This window comes from Natator depressus, chromosome 18, assembly GCF_965152275.1.
Source record: "Natator depressus isolate rNatDep1 chromosome 18, rNatDep2.hap1, whole genome shotgun sequence".
NCBI lineage: Eukaryota > Metazoa > Chordata > Testudines > Cheloniidae > Natator > Natator depressus.
In genome coordinates, this window is record NC_134251.1 from 14,358,432 (window position 1) to 14,372,460 (window position 14,029).

The window sequence follows — 14,029 nt, forward strand, 5'->3', positions numbered from 1 at the left end:
TTCTGTGAAAGGGAAAGAAGTGGAGCGTTATCTGATACTCAGGTCTCTCATTTCTGTGTCCCTCTCTCTCTCCCTCTCTCTCTCCCTCTCTCTCTTCTAGATGAAATTTTAGGCAGGAGAAGAGTATGTTCTCCCAACAGCAGCAGTGAGTGTCCTTTAGAAAGCAAGAAAACCCGAAGCGAGTCCCCAAAGGGTAAGTGCTATTTCTCTCTCTCCTCTCCCCGCCCCATTTTCTTTTCTTAAGAACCTAACTTAATTGAAATTAATGAGGGAGGGATGTGAGATGCTGAGTAGGAGCTTCCAGTATCTGAGCTGGGGGTGTGTGAGGAAGGCTACCAATGCACAGTGTTCTCTTCAGCTGAGTGGAGGGAAGATCAGTGTGTGTGTGTGTGTGTGTGTGTGTGTGTGTGTTGGGGGGGGGGGAATTATCTCCCTTAATTAGACTGATTATTTTATGGTTTAAAAACCAAGCCAGGAGCTCCTGAGGTGGGTCGGGGGTGTGTGTCTCTTTCAGGCAGTGTGCCTTGGTTTGGATATTTAATACAGGACACGCACTGCATTATCATGTTGGCATCTGCTTTTTGTGTGTATCTAATTATGAGTATAGTAAAAGTCCAGCTAGATAGTCCTTCTGCGTTGAGGAAGTTATTCCTCTATAGATGGAATCTGTAGAGTTGGGGGGGGGGAGGAATGTTTTGTTTTTAATTTTAGGGTTTTTATTTAAATCTCCTTATTTATTTTTATGCTTCCCTCCCATAAACATGATTTTAAAACTTTTTTTTACGACCGGCAAAGTGGAATGGGTAATGGAGCCTGCAGTTAATGAGTTCGTCTTCGGGTTGCGTAAATGAGGTTTTGCAGGCTTTCACTTAGAGGCTTTGTTGTTAAGGTCAGACTAATTAGCTGTCAGTAATGCCCACCTCAGTCATTATTGCTTAACCTGTGCTCTTCTAGCCATTTAAAAAAAAAAGAAAAGCTGGCCAGGTCTTGTTTCATGAGGCTGGAGTCCGGCAGCTGAGATTCTTAAAAAGGAGGGAGGGGGAATGAATCCACCCCCATGTTAACCAAACCAGATGGTCTCCAAGGGGGCTTCAGCATGCAGCGTTTTACTGTGGAACGTTCACTGCTTCCTAAAATACCTTGTATTGCGCCTTCTAGCAGTGCCTGGTACAGCCCCTAGGATGACACTCTCGTTCTAAATAAGATTTTTTTATGTAATCCCCTCCCTGCCTCCTACCCCAACATTATGATCAGATGGGCATTAGTATTCCAAAAGCAATCCTTGTTGGCTGCTAATTGGTGCGAATAGTGCCTGGTACAGTAGCTGCTAACATTACCTAGAAACATACTCTCCTTCTTAATCATTTTTTTTTATGTACCCTCTTCCTGCCTCTTATCTCCAAATTGTTCCAGTTAGGAATGCATGAATAGTCTAGCAGGAATTCCTGTCAGGTGCTAACAATACCTGGTGTAATGGGTACCCCAGCCAGTACCATCCACTAGGCCTAAATTATTTCCTTTCACTTGTTCATCTGCACACTTCCTGTCCTCCTGTTGCCTTCCCCTCCCCGAGTTACCATCAGAAGTACCTCTATATTCCAGGAGGAATCCTTTGTGGGTGCTGAAATGCATTTATTACACAGGAGCTTTCGATTTTCAGTGTCAGGCTATGCAATACCACGCCACAGTTTGCCACAGCTTCCTTAAAGGAGTTAGCACACACTACCCACCTTCAGGCTTCTGCTGACTCGGTCTCCTCTACCCTTTCTTATCCATTGCATGCTCTGAAAATGAATCACAGTGGTAGCAGTTTAATCTGTTTTGCTGAGAAGCAGCTAAACTTTAATCAGGCTGTTCAAGACCAGACTATAGTTTTTGGATTTATGACACTTATCCCTACCCCCCAAAAAAGGGTCCCATTCTACACAAATGGGAGTCATTGTCAGCACTACTTGACTTTGTTGGTTGCAGTATCAAGCCATAAATGATCCAGTCCTAGCAGAGATGGGCCAAAGCCACCTCTTCCTCCCCCCCCACACACACTTTGGAGATTAGAGTGAAATGAGAGGCAGGTCAGAGCCAACCCTTACTTTTGCATATCCACCCCCGGGTCCACTTACCCACCTTTGCTTCTTTCTAAATCCTGCTTTCTCAACCAGAATCATTGAATGGGGGTTTCCTTCTGACTCATTCAGCAGGGTTTCCCCAGAAGTCCTAAAGGGTGACAGCTCCACTCCACTTTCATTTTCTGCCCCCCACTCTTTCCTTTCCCTGAAAGCCTTCCCTGGCTTTTAAACGAGGCTAACCTGAGACTGACACAGGCTTTCTAAGCTATGTGGATCTCTTTTAAACCTCCAAAGTCTCCCTCTTCTGGCACACACGTCTTGAGATCGTGTAGTGGCAGTTCTTCTCCCCCAGGTACTGGACAAGGCCTTTGACACATGGGGATCAGCTCTGCGCTGTTTGTCACTGAATACTTAGGTTCCCCTGAGCAGTGTAAATGGTGTTGTTTTGTGTTGTGTGTAGATTAGAGGAACTATAGACTAGGGGAACCTGGAACATCCAAGTTGCCAGAATGGATCAGACCAATGGTCCATCTAGTCTGGTATCTTGTGTTCAGCAATGGCTAGCACCAGCTGTTTCACAGAAAGGTTTACAATCCCCATAATAACCAGGCATGGACTGTCCTACCCACAGGGGATGGTTCTTCCCAATCCCTGTCACTTAGGGCAGTGCTATTCAAAGTGGTGGTCTGCGGACCAGTGCCGGTCCACGAGCCATCGGCTGCTGGTCCGCGCGCACATTGGAAAAAAAAATTGCCGGTCCCCCACATCAGATAGCTTGAGAAGCACTGACTTAGGGTATGTTTACACTGGAATAAAAGACCCACAGCACAGCTGCAGCTGTCCCAGATCAGCTAACTTGGGCTTATGGGGTTCAGGCTGTGGGTTAACAATTGCTGTGTAGACAGTTGGGCTTGGGTTGGGGCCCGAGCTCTGGGACCCTCCCCCTTTGGGGGGTCCCAGCCCGAGCCAGAACGTCTACCCAACAGTTATGCAGCTCAAGGCCCATGAGCCCGAGTCAGCTGACCTGGGCCAGCCGGGGGTGTTTAATTTCAGTGTTAGTGGCTTATGCTTTGAAGCATACCAGTTTATGTCCTTTTAGAACGTAACCTATCTGCTACAACGGTGAATGTTCTCATTATCTCTGCAAAGTCTCATTCTTTGAATCGTGCCGAGCTCTGACCTCAAGGATATTAGTATTGTTTATAATGTATTTGTATTGTGGTACTGTCTAGGAGCCCTAGTCATGGACCAGGACCCCCTTGTGCTAGGCGCTGTACAGACATGGAAGAATATCTTGTGGCAGTGAGTTGCTTGGAGAGGCTAGAGAAGGCATTCTCATGCTGCTTTTGAATAATGTGGGCCTCTTGTTAATGGAGCCATTTTCTTGTGGACGCTTCCTGTCGCGTTCACAGTCACATAACTTTCCTAAGGTAGCACCAGCAGTTCTTTACATGGAAAGGCAACTTGAGGGAAGCGTTCAGTGAGTTTCTCAGTGTGGATGGGGGCGTTGTAGGGAAGCTCATCTTCCACCTGCGTGCAGGAAAGAGTGAGAGGAATCATTGCCCACTGGTTAGGGCACTACTTAAGGACTTGGAAGACCTGGGTTCGAATCCCTGCTGTACTTAGATGCTATGCTGGTGGAGGCCATATAAGTGCCTAAGATAGATATTGAAACACCGGCTCAGCATTTTAGCTCTGCCTGCCTGCTTTGCAAATTCAGCCGTAGCCAAGACTTTACCGTAATTCAACAGTGGGATTAAAACATGCCTAGGGTGCTGTCTGTGCTGCAGACGGGAACCACCCTTTAACTGTGTCAGGACAGCTGCATCCATACCTCCTTGTTGCAGGATTCCCCTGCGCTTCCCCCTGTCAGATGGGATTGACTCCCCCCAGGGTGGTTGACAAGCTGCTAAGCAACCCTGGCAAACATGTGACTTTCCAGGAGTATTAGAAAGTAGACACCTACCTGTGTTGGGTTATTGAGACATGGTGACCTAGAACCTGTCTTGAGGTGTTTGGTAGGAGAGGGATTTTGTGCGGCTGGGACACGTCCATGCATGTGCAGGTGGGAGATGAGTGGAAAGAGCCCACCTGCAAATCCACTGATACATCACTTAATTAGCTAAAGCGGTGCTGGAAAGGCACCCAGGCAGGGCTTGTGCAGGAGCAATGCAAGGGCACACCCTGTGCAGAGTCGGCAGCTCCTGGATTGCCCCCATCTCCCTTTCCAACAGTGGGACGCTTGCTGCTTTCAGCAGCAAAACTAGACGGGAGACGGGTCTGCCAATTCGCAGTTGTGGGCAGTGGCACCAGTGAGGGAGGCAAAACCCTGGCCTGAATTTCCCTGCTCCGTCCCTCCTCTAATCCCCTCGCAGCGTGGCACCTTGCAGTGGCTCGACCAGCCTCAGGCAGTGCTCCCTTAGGAGCCAGGTGAGCTAGAGGAAATCTGTGCCTTCCAGTGGTTCAGCTAATCTTCTGGGGTCTTTTGCTTGGGCACTTGTAAAGTGGCCTGTGGCGGCTGCTCCCCTGCTTTGTGTACTCTGTCTCGGCCCTGTCTACAACCCCATGGGAAGGGCCTATCCCATAAGATCACATGCTGGCCCTAGATGCAGCTGCAACTCCGGGCACGGAAGCATTGTCTCCAAAACGGCCTTTTGACCAGGATAAGTGACCCTGCGCCCGCGGCCCATCTTGAGACACCGTGGCTATGTCTCACAAAGCAAGGAAAACAGAGGCAGCCGAGGACATCACTCCTTTTCTCTGGCTGAGTGAAAAACCACCTGTAGGGCTGGAAACCCTTCCAGCACCGAAGTGGTAACCTTCCCTTCCCCCTCCCGATGCACACACCAGAGATCAAAAGAGAGCCCTATCTTGGTGGAAACGGGGCCACGCCAGCACTGCTGTCAAACAGAGCAGAACGTTCTCGTGTCTAATATGGAAATGTGAGCGTATCAGAGGCTCAGAGCAAGGGCTGCGCTGGCAGGTCATGGAGGAAGCTTTCTCCCTGGGAGACAATTCCCCAGCAAAATGTTCACTCCCACAACAACAGCGTGGTCTGGAGATGTGCTCCTCTGGTCCCTGGAGACAGGAAATAAAACTGCGTTATTGCAGAGAGAGAGAGAAGAAAAATCAGGGAGAGAGGGTTTTTTGTTTTTTGTTTTCCCTCCCCTATCTGAGCTGCTGAAAAATAAATCTGTTAGAAACCGCCTCAGATGGGGAGATTTAAAAGCAGGCTGGACTAGCTGCTGGAAAATACGCGGTAGGGAGCAGGGAGCGATCTTGCCTTGGCTGGATGACCTCGTGGGGCTGCCATTCTCTTCTTTCCTTCTGTGAATCACTTAAAACAAAAAACAAAATAGCCCTACAAACCAGCAGCACTACTTAGGATCTTTAGTTTACAAAAACAGACCTGGCCCTGGCCGAGGGCCAGAGCTGGACAGTTCAGATCCAGACTCTCCCAAAATGTGGGGATCTCCAGATCCATGTGTTTGGTCCGGACCTCTCTCCACTTAAACATCTATTGAAGAACAATGTTCTGGCCCCGCTCCTCCTCCCACTGAAATTGGTAGCAAACCTCCCTGCTGGACTGCCATGGGTACAGGAGCAGGCGCTCTGTGGGCTGGGACAAGAAAACCCAGGTGGCCATGATCCTAACCCTCAGCTCTGGCTTTGAGTCTTTGGCCGTAGCTGAGCTCACAGGGCAAGGGACGGAGAATTGCAATGCTGCATGCTGCCCTCTCTGTCTGATTAGAGGAACCAGGAAGGGAGCCCGGCTTCCTGGGGGCTGGTAGCTGTTCCCAGCTGCCTCTTAGCTAGTGGGTGTTAAAGGAAAGGTTCCATCTGCGGTAAGCCCTATTGGAGGGGAATTACACGATGTCTTGCTCGGGGGACGAGTCTCAAGCAAAGGGACCTGTTTTCCCACCTTGAGTTGTGAAGCCCCCAGTGTGTCACTGCTGGGGGGAGGCCGTCAGCGGTAGCGGGCAGTGGGAATCGTAGTCCGCATCGCAGAGCTGCGGAGAGCCTGCCCTCTCTGAAGGTCTGGTTCCCTTGTCCCTGACGTTCTGGAAGACACCAGAGGTTGTGACGCTGTCGCTGTGTGGACAGAGCAAGAGAGTGATGGGGACAGAGCCGCACGCACGGAGCCCTTGTTGGGGGGCTGGCCAGGAGAGCAGCAGAGAGACAAGCAGATGTCTGTCTAGGCCCTTGCTTCTGAGCTTCGATACTGGAGTCTCTTTCACACCTGGCGGCTGGAGGAGATTTGACAAGATCAGTCTCCCGCATTACCCCCTGGTAATGACAAAAGCAGACAGCAAAGCTGCCACGGAGCTGGAATTATCACTGGCTGAGTCATGTGAAATCTCCAACTAGAAGTGTGGAAATCCAGCTTTCCCCCCCCCCCCCCCCCGCCTTGCACCTGAAATCTGCTCTGGGCCTGATCGGATAAAGTTTATGGTAATTAAGTGTCATTATCTCTCCCCCCCCCCTTTTTTTTTTCCTAATGACACGGCTGTGAAGAAACCTCAGTGATTTTCCTAAATCGGGGTCTGGGTCTTGTGGCTTTTCTCCTCAGAGCTCCAGTTAAGAGCATCAGATGAGAGTTGAGACAGTTGATGCCTCTCGGAGCTTGCTGGGGAGGAGGGGTGCCAGGAAGGCAGGAGGCTGTGGGCGGTCTTGTCAGCTAGGAGAGTCGGGGGAGGTGATTTGGAGGGGAATTCCAATCCCTTTGCTCCTTCCTGAAAGCACCGGCCACCTGCTGCACAAGCAGTTGCGCGGTTGCCTCTAATTATCCACCGCTCCTCTTTTGAGTCACTAGGTTGTGAGGCAGATGCACCCAATTGAAGGGGTGGGGGTCCAACTCCTAGAACAGTGCAGCTCGATTCGGTCTTTGAACCTGTGAATTTCACAGGAAGTCCTTGGTCCTCGAGATACAGAAACACGTCACTAGGGTGTAGTTTAGTGGTTGCAGTTTGTAGCCCTGGTTGCAGAGTGCTGTGCTGGGTGAGAAATTGAATGGAGCTCTGTCGTTGACCCCAGCAAAATAGGGCAGAAATCATGCGCTCGCTCTCCGGGCTTTATACTCACAAGGGAAAGGAGCCGTGTGAATTAGGGTGGTGTTTGGAGGTTGGAAACCCAGGATATTATAAGCTTTTCGGCTTCATTCTCTTCTTGGGGTTTTGGAGGAGGTGGAACATTTTTTTTTTAAAGTGATTATGGCAGTAGCATCCCCAGCTGAGATCAGGACCTCGCTGTGCTAGGAGCTGGATAAACACATGGGGCAGAGCATCGCTGCCCCAAAGATCTTATGCTCTGAATAGACAGGACAGGCGAAAAGTAGACTGGGAAGGAGAGGTGAAGCAACATGCCTGAACTTCCACAGGAGGGAAATGGCAGAACTGGGATTAGACCCAGGTCTCCTCAGTCCTAGTCCAGTGTCCTATCCGTTGTACCATGCTGCCTTTCCAATGCCACTTGCTCCCCTCCGTGATCGTCCTTTCAGGGGATATCCAGACCAGGGGACCTCTTGGTTCTGCGAGAGGTGTATACATAGCTATAGTCACATGACAGAGTGCGAGTCAAAGCACCAGCATCCCCAGGTGACACTAGTGTCAAGTGACTGGATTTGGGGCCAACATGGCGGCACTGTCGGAAAGGCCCGACAGGCTCAGACTTGGAGACGGGGAGCGAAGGAGAGAGAACTCAGAGCTTGCACACAATGGTTCCATTAATAGATTGCTCTCTCATTCAGTCAACGCGCTGGCATTCTAGTGACGCGATGCAATGGGCAGGAGCCCTCCCTCCTCCCGTTCCCTCTGCCCGTTAAAGCTCTTGTTGGCAGTTTCTCTGTGAGTAATGAAAGGGTTTTGCCTGTGGGGATGATCCAAGATAAAATAGTGTGAGAGCAGCCCCTGCCAAGGCGTGAGTGTGGTAATTCTTCTGAGTTCTGCTTACAGTAAACAAAAGCTGCTCTGGATTTTATCTCCCCTGGTTGCTATAGTGGGGTCTCTATTGCCCGTGGAGCAGGTGGGGCCTTTCTGAAAGGGATTCAGCCCCACACAAGAGAGCAAGGCTTGGTGAATGTGGAGGCAGGGTTGTATGCGGTAAATCTGTTAGTCACTGAACCTAATTTTGCCTTCATGATCCATGCAATCCCAGTGAATTCAGTGGGGGGAAGCAGAACTTGCCCACCTTGCTTGGAGACATTGGTAGTGCACCTGTGAGTAATGGGAGGAGGGTTGGCCCCATAAGTTATTTCAGGGCTGGGTGGGGTAGTTTATATGGGCTTTTTTCCCCTTGTGGCCCAGCTGGGGGCTAGGCGTCCAGCTGATTTCAGGGTTCAGGTAAGAATCATGTGCTTGTTACTTGGACATCAACTGATTCTTGTTCAGCTACTTAAGCTAACGAGGGAATCTGTGGAGTTGTCCTCTGCCTCTTCACAGCACCCATTGTCATGAGGTGTAGGTCAAGGCTGCAGCGTTCTGAATAAGTGACAATCGCTGCTCCTCTCTTGCGAATAGTCAAACCAGTTGGGGCAGGGAAGGGGGGGTGTGATAACTGCATCTCCTTTATAACTATTGTTACATTGCAGTAACCTCCCATTCATTAATTAATTTACCTTCACAGTGCTCCTGAGAGGCTGGCAAGATTATTACCTCCATTTTACAAATGAGAAAACTGAGGCATAGAGTCAGATTAAATGACTTGGCTGAGGTCATATAGGGAGACTGTGGCAAAGGAACTCAGATTCTGAGTCCCCGTGTGACACCTGAACTACAAGACCATTCGCTTTCTCTCAAGGGTAGAATTGTGGGCAGGGCGCTGGGCTCAGGCTCAGTAGACCTGGGTTCAGTTCCCAGCGCACACAGAGATTCTCTGTGTGACAGACCATTGGCAAATCCCTCACTCTGCCCTGCGCCTCCGGTCCCCATGCCTGCCTCACAGGAGTATTGTGAAGATAAAAACTGTCGTGCCTGGGGTGCTCGGCCGTATGAGTACCTAGAGAGCCTGTTTCCGTAACTTCCCTTTTGATAGCTGAGCGGATGGGTTGTCAGCGCTGCTCCTAGCAAAACTGGTGGCTTGCTACCTGTACTGCGGTTCTCAAACTCGTCTACAGGAAGCAGTTGAGCAATGAGCATCTCCGTAGTGAGGGATCACGTTGCCCCTCTCTGTAGCCACCTCCTCCAAGCGTGTTCCAAATGGCAGGCTTGAAAAAAAGGGGTGGGTGTCTATTTAGGCGTTAGTTGAAAAGAGAACTAGCATCCCCCAGGGGAGTGGAGGAGAATCCAGTACGTCTTTCATCGTGTGTTTGTGGCAGCAACGGTCCTCCTTTACCCCCTTAGGTAAAGTGAGTTTGCCTGTAATTTTGTTTGATTGTAATGTAACACTCTTGGCTTCCACCAAGTGTGTAAGAGTGTGTGTGTCTGTGTGTGTGTGCATGTGCTGAGTTTGAAGTTTTTTGTGTTGAGTATGTGTGTGTGTATGGAAGGGGTGTTGGGAGCATATATACGTGGTTGGGGGTGTTGGGTCTGTAGATTTTGTGTGTTGGGGGGGTGTGCATGTGTTTGGGGGAGTTGGGTGCCTATGCATTTGTGTTGGGGGGGGCGGGGTTAAATTTGCAGGTTTTGTGTGTCAGGTTCATAGGCATGCGTTTTGTGGTATTGAGGGAGGATATCACTCGACTTTCGTTTTCTGCCTAGTCCTCTGGTCCTCCTGCACTGATGTGATGTCTTCTCTCTCTCTCTTTTTTAAAACCTTCTCCTCTTCAGACAATTCCCACACGCCCGTGCTCGAAGACGCGGTGACTCAGATGACCCCGGAGGAACACTACAGGCGGATGATGTCAGCTCTGAACGAACACAGCACCTTCGAGGAGCAGCAGCAGCAGCGTCTCTACCAGTTGGCCAACAGCATGGCAGTCCCCAGCCACGGTGGTACGGGCTTTCGGGGGGGAGGAATGGGCGGGATTTGTAACGCGTTGAATTAAGTTCCCTGCGATCTCTGATACTTTATCTAGCAGCTGTCCTGGGCTGTAACAACACCTTGTGGTGAGAATGGAGCGGCTCTGCTGTGAGCTTTGCTTCTGAGAAGCTTAGACAATTAGCTTGTGATTGCAGCAGGTCTATAGGCGTATCAGTAGCGCGGGGTCTTCTCCCCTTTCTCTTTGTCTTGGAGACGGTCAACCCAAATATTCAGAATCCTTGGTGCAAGTCTGACTTGGTCACAAGTGGAGTGAGTTTAGTGGGTCTCTGCCTAGTCTCATCTCTTCACAAGCCCACCCCGGCCTTTGGCATCATCCAGAATGGTTGGCAGGCTTGGCTGAGCAGAGGCTGAGGGCTGGGACAAATGGGGGGGCGTGGTCACTGACTTGCCGTGGCAGTTCTGTGAGAGGATCCAGCTCTGGAGTAGCATGAAGTGTTGCAAGATGTAGTTGAAGGGCATTGGCAGTGCTGTGCGTGGGAAATTCACACAGCACCTGCCTGCAGTGTGTCTGGCTGTAGCTGGTGTTTATGACCTGCCATCTTATGAGGATTAAATTCACCGTGTTTTTAGGAATGAGAAAAGCAATGAAAACTGTTCAGCAGGAGAATGCATAAGCCAGTGGGAAATGTGTGTCTGGGGATAGACAGACAGATTCATCCCTGGTGTGTAACTTCATTGCTCTGGAGATGAATTTGTCCCTCACCAGCTGAAACCAGATCTGCTGTGGGCAGAGGCTTGGTAAACCTGGGAGCTGAAAGGGAGAAACCTCTTCTGGGCCCAGCATACTCATGTTGTGAGAGTCTCATCAGAGCTTCGCCACAAGGATATTGTAGGCAGCTTCCAGGCACTGCTTTCCTTGCAGCCACAAAACACCAGCAACAAGGCAGGACAGTTGGGCTGTCTAACCCTGGGTTGGGTTTTGGGGGAAGCCAAGATTCTTCCTCCCCACTCTTGTTTAATTTGGAGTAGCCTGGGCTTTGGCTACAGTGGGGTGTTTTTGTATGGATGGAGCAAACCCGAGGGAGGATGGTGCTGCACCAGTGTAGGAGGTGTTTTGTGCTGGCATAGACTTAAAGTCGGATAAGCTGCATGGGTGCCAGTCCTTTTTTACACTGGTGCAACTTGTCTACACAAGGGATTTGCACTAGTGCAGCCACATCAGTGCAAAATAAGAAACAACCCAGGCCTTAAAAACAACTCCCAGTTCTGAACAGGTGTTCGTGTCTTGCTGCTTCTGCTCCATTATCCTGCAGATATTGCGGCTTCTTCGGGGGAGTTTGTTCTCTAGTCCTATGGTTTGTGCTTTAATTAAATAATAAAAATAAAAGTATTTGTCCCTCATATTGGGGAGCCCAACTCAGAGCCAGTCACACGGTGTTTGAGGTATCGTGAGCATCACCCATAGGGGCGCTAGTCTGTTCACAAAGCAGCCAGTGGGAAATTGGGTCATGGTGAGAGAGCCCACACGTGTTGTACAGGTGTCAGTCTGTATGTACAGCTTCCCTTCTCTTGTGCATGTGTGACATGCTGGCACTGGACTGGCTGTGGCCAAAACAAAGCCGTTAATTGTGCATGTGCCCTCTGCCTTTTCTGATGCAAGAGCAGGTGAGTGAGGGGGTGTCCCAGGGCGACTCTCTGGGGGAGCGAGGGGTGGATTAATGAGCTGCCTTGGAGCCGGAGGGAGTGTTGGCGAGAGAGATTTGACAACTATCTGAGCACAGAAGGAGAAGGTGTCACTAGGAGATAGAAATTACACAGCAGAAGTTCCCTTAGTCCATGTCCAGCTCTCTTCCTCCGCACCTCTCTCTACGCAAAGCCTTCGGCTGCCAAACTGTATCTGGCATGGATTAACCAGAGAGAAAGAAAGCGAGAGGGGGTTGGGGGGGGAAGAGGCAGAGCAGCATTAGCAACGTATCTGATGAAGACTTGAAGGAGAATCTCCAATCTGGAGTAAATCCCCAGGGCTGCTTGTTAGGTTAATAAAGAGGCTGCCTTCCCCTTCCACTCTCCATTTGATTTGATTTGCTTCTCAGGGTGGCAGGAAGGTGATCCTGTTTCATGTAGAGTTAGGATTTGTTCAGCATCACAGGCACAGCACGCACCTTCCCAGGCACGCAATGCAAGTGGGCGCAGCACACCCACAACACGCACATAGGCGCTGTGGAGAGACACGCAGCACTTCTCCACAGGGGCACAATGCGCACAAGCCTAGGGCATGCACAGCCCGTGCATACGCACAGGACACACAAACACAACACTAGTTGGTAGACAGAAGCAACATGTACAGTGAGTGTGCCCTGGCACAATACACAAATGCACATAGGCATGACATGCACAAGTACAGTATACACAAGGACAATACAGAGGCACAACATATGCTTACACAAAGGTGCAACACACAAGTTGTCCATGTTTGGTATTCACACAAGCACAATAGACAACATAATGCTTACACAAAGGTGCCACATGCATAAGCATGCACATGTTGGACATACAACATGTCCCTGCACATAGGTACAGTACACACAGCAGACATAGCACAGGCACAACATGGGTACACAGCGTGCACACACACACAGGCGCAACTCACAAACCCATACGCAACATATGCATGTGTGCTGGCACGATGCGGAAACTCATATGCAACACACAGCTACATGCATGTACGCAGGCTCCTCACACAGACTCACAACAGGCCAACACAAAGGCCCAACTCACTTGGGCACAAATTGGGCCCCAGACACGGAAACCACCCCCTGCCCCAGGCACAGCACATGCACCAGAGTAGCTGATGCCACAGCACTTCTGTCTCCAGAGCAGCTCGTTGCAGTCAGGAGCCTGACATTTTTAAAAATTATGATTAAACTGTCTCCTCAGCATTTCTGGGAGCGTGGGGGGTGCCGGTTCTGAGGTTTCGGGCTGGGCAGGAGGAGAGGGGGACGCTGCACAGACAGGCTTTCTTGTGTGACGTTGACAAGACAAAACTTCAGTGTGTTTTGGATTCGCTCCACACCACAGGTTGGGCTATAAATTATTAGTGCCAGAACAAAGCGCAGTTTATCTGCAGGCTCAGACGGAGGCACCAGTAACGTTAATTATTTAGAAAATGTTAATAATTTAATTGCTTTTCTTTCCTATTCCCCCTCCCACGCTGCGTAGGCTGCTCCCTTCCTCCCAGCGACACGCATCCCGTGTTCTGAATTCAGGCCGTCTCCGTGCCTGGAACCTTTATCCACCAGCGTTGCAGTGTCAATCACCCCGATTTCCCAACTGTCAGAGTGCAGGATTGTAAATAGCAGCTCCTCCGGGGTGCGGGAGGAGGGGCTAGGCGGTGGGGGAGGGAGGGAGGGAGCGAGCGACGGGAGGGGAGGAGGAGACGGGAAGGTATACGGGGGAGTTGTTGCGGTCATTCCGGATCAATGCAGCTTCTGGAATTGGCTGCATGCCAGACTTCTAAATTACAGGCACTATGGCAATAAGGAGTGACCTGGGTTTTTCAGATAATTAATTTATAAACATCGGAGGCGCATGGTCCCTGGCTCGGCGAATTCTGCAGGCTTTTTATGTGATCTGATGGGGCTGGTGGTTTCACTCTCCCGTACATGCCTTTACAGTTTAAAAATATAGATCATTTTAATGTTTGTTCCCTCTCTTCTTTTTTTAATGAGTTTGCATGTACATGAATGCGGCAAGAGGTGCCCTAGGGACCGAAGTCCTGTTTATCCACAGCTCAGGTGGTGGCTGTGCAAGCTTTTCCACCCCAACCTGCTCTTCCACCAATAGGTCTCAGCCCTGAAGGGGAGGACCCCAGCCCCCCACTAAGGGAGTTCAGTCAACATGGTCAGTTGACGTGTATTGGACACTTGCGTGGGTAAAGGGAACATGCCTGGTGACATGCCATAGGATAGAAAAGAAAATAGAAGGGATATAACTCATCATGCTCCAAGCTGTAAGCCAAACACTGCTCAGAGTTAGCAAGAAACTTC

At 50.2% G+C, this 14,029-nt stretch overlaps 1 protein-coding gene across 2 annotated transcripts in view; it reads left to right on the top strand.

Annotated features, from left to right (window-relative positions):
- Window positions 1-14,029, top strand: part of SAMD11 (sterile alpha motif domain containing 11) — a 180,097-nt gene that overhangs the window by 129,117 nt on the left and 36,951 nt on the right. For both annotated transcript variants that reach the window (XM_074975450.1, XM_074975451.1), the window contains exons 6-7: window positions 101-193; window positions 9,830-9,994. In XM_074975450.1, the coding sequence (XP_074831551.1) occupies window positions 101-193; window positions 9,830-9,994 (258 nt within the window). The remainder of the gene's footprint in view (window positions 1-100; window positions 194-9,829; window positions 9,995-14,029) is intronic.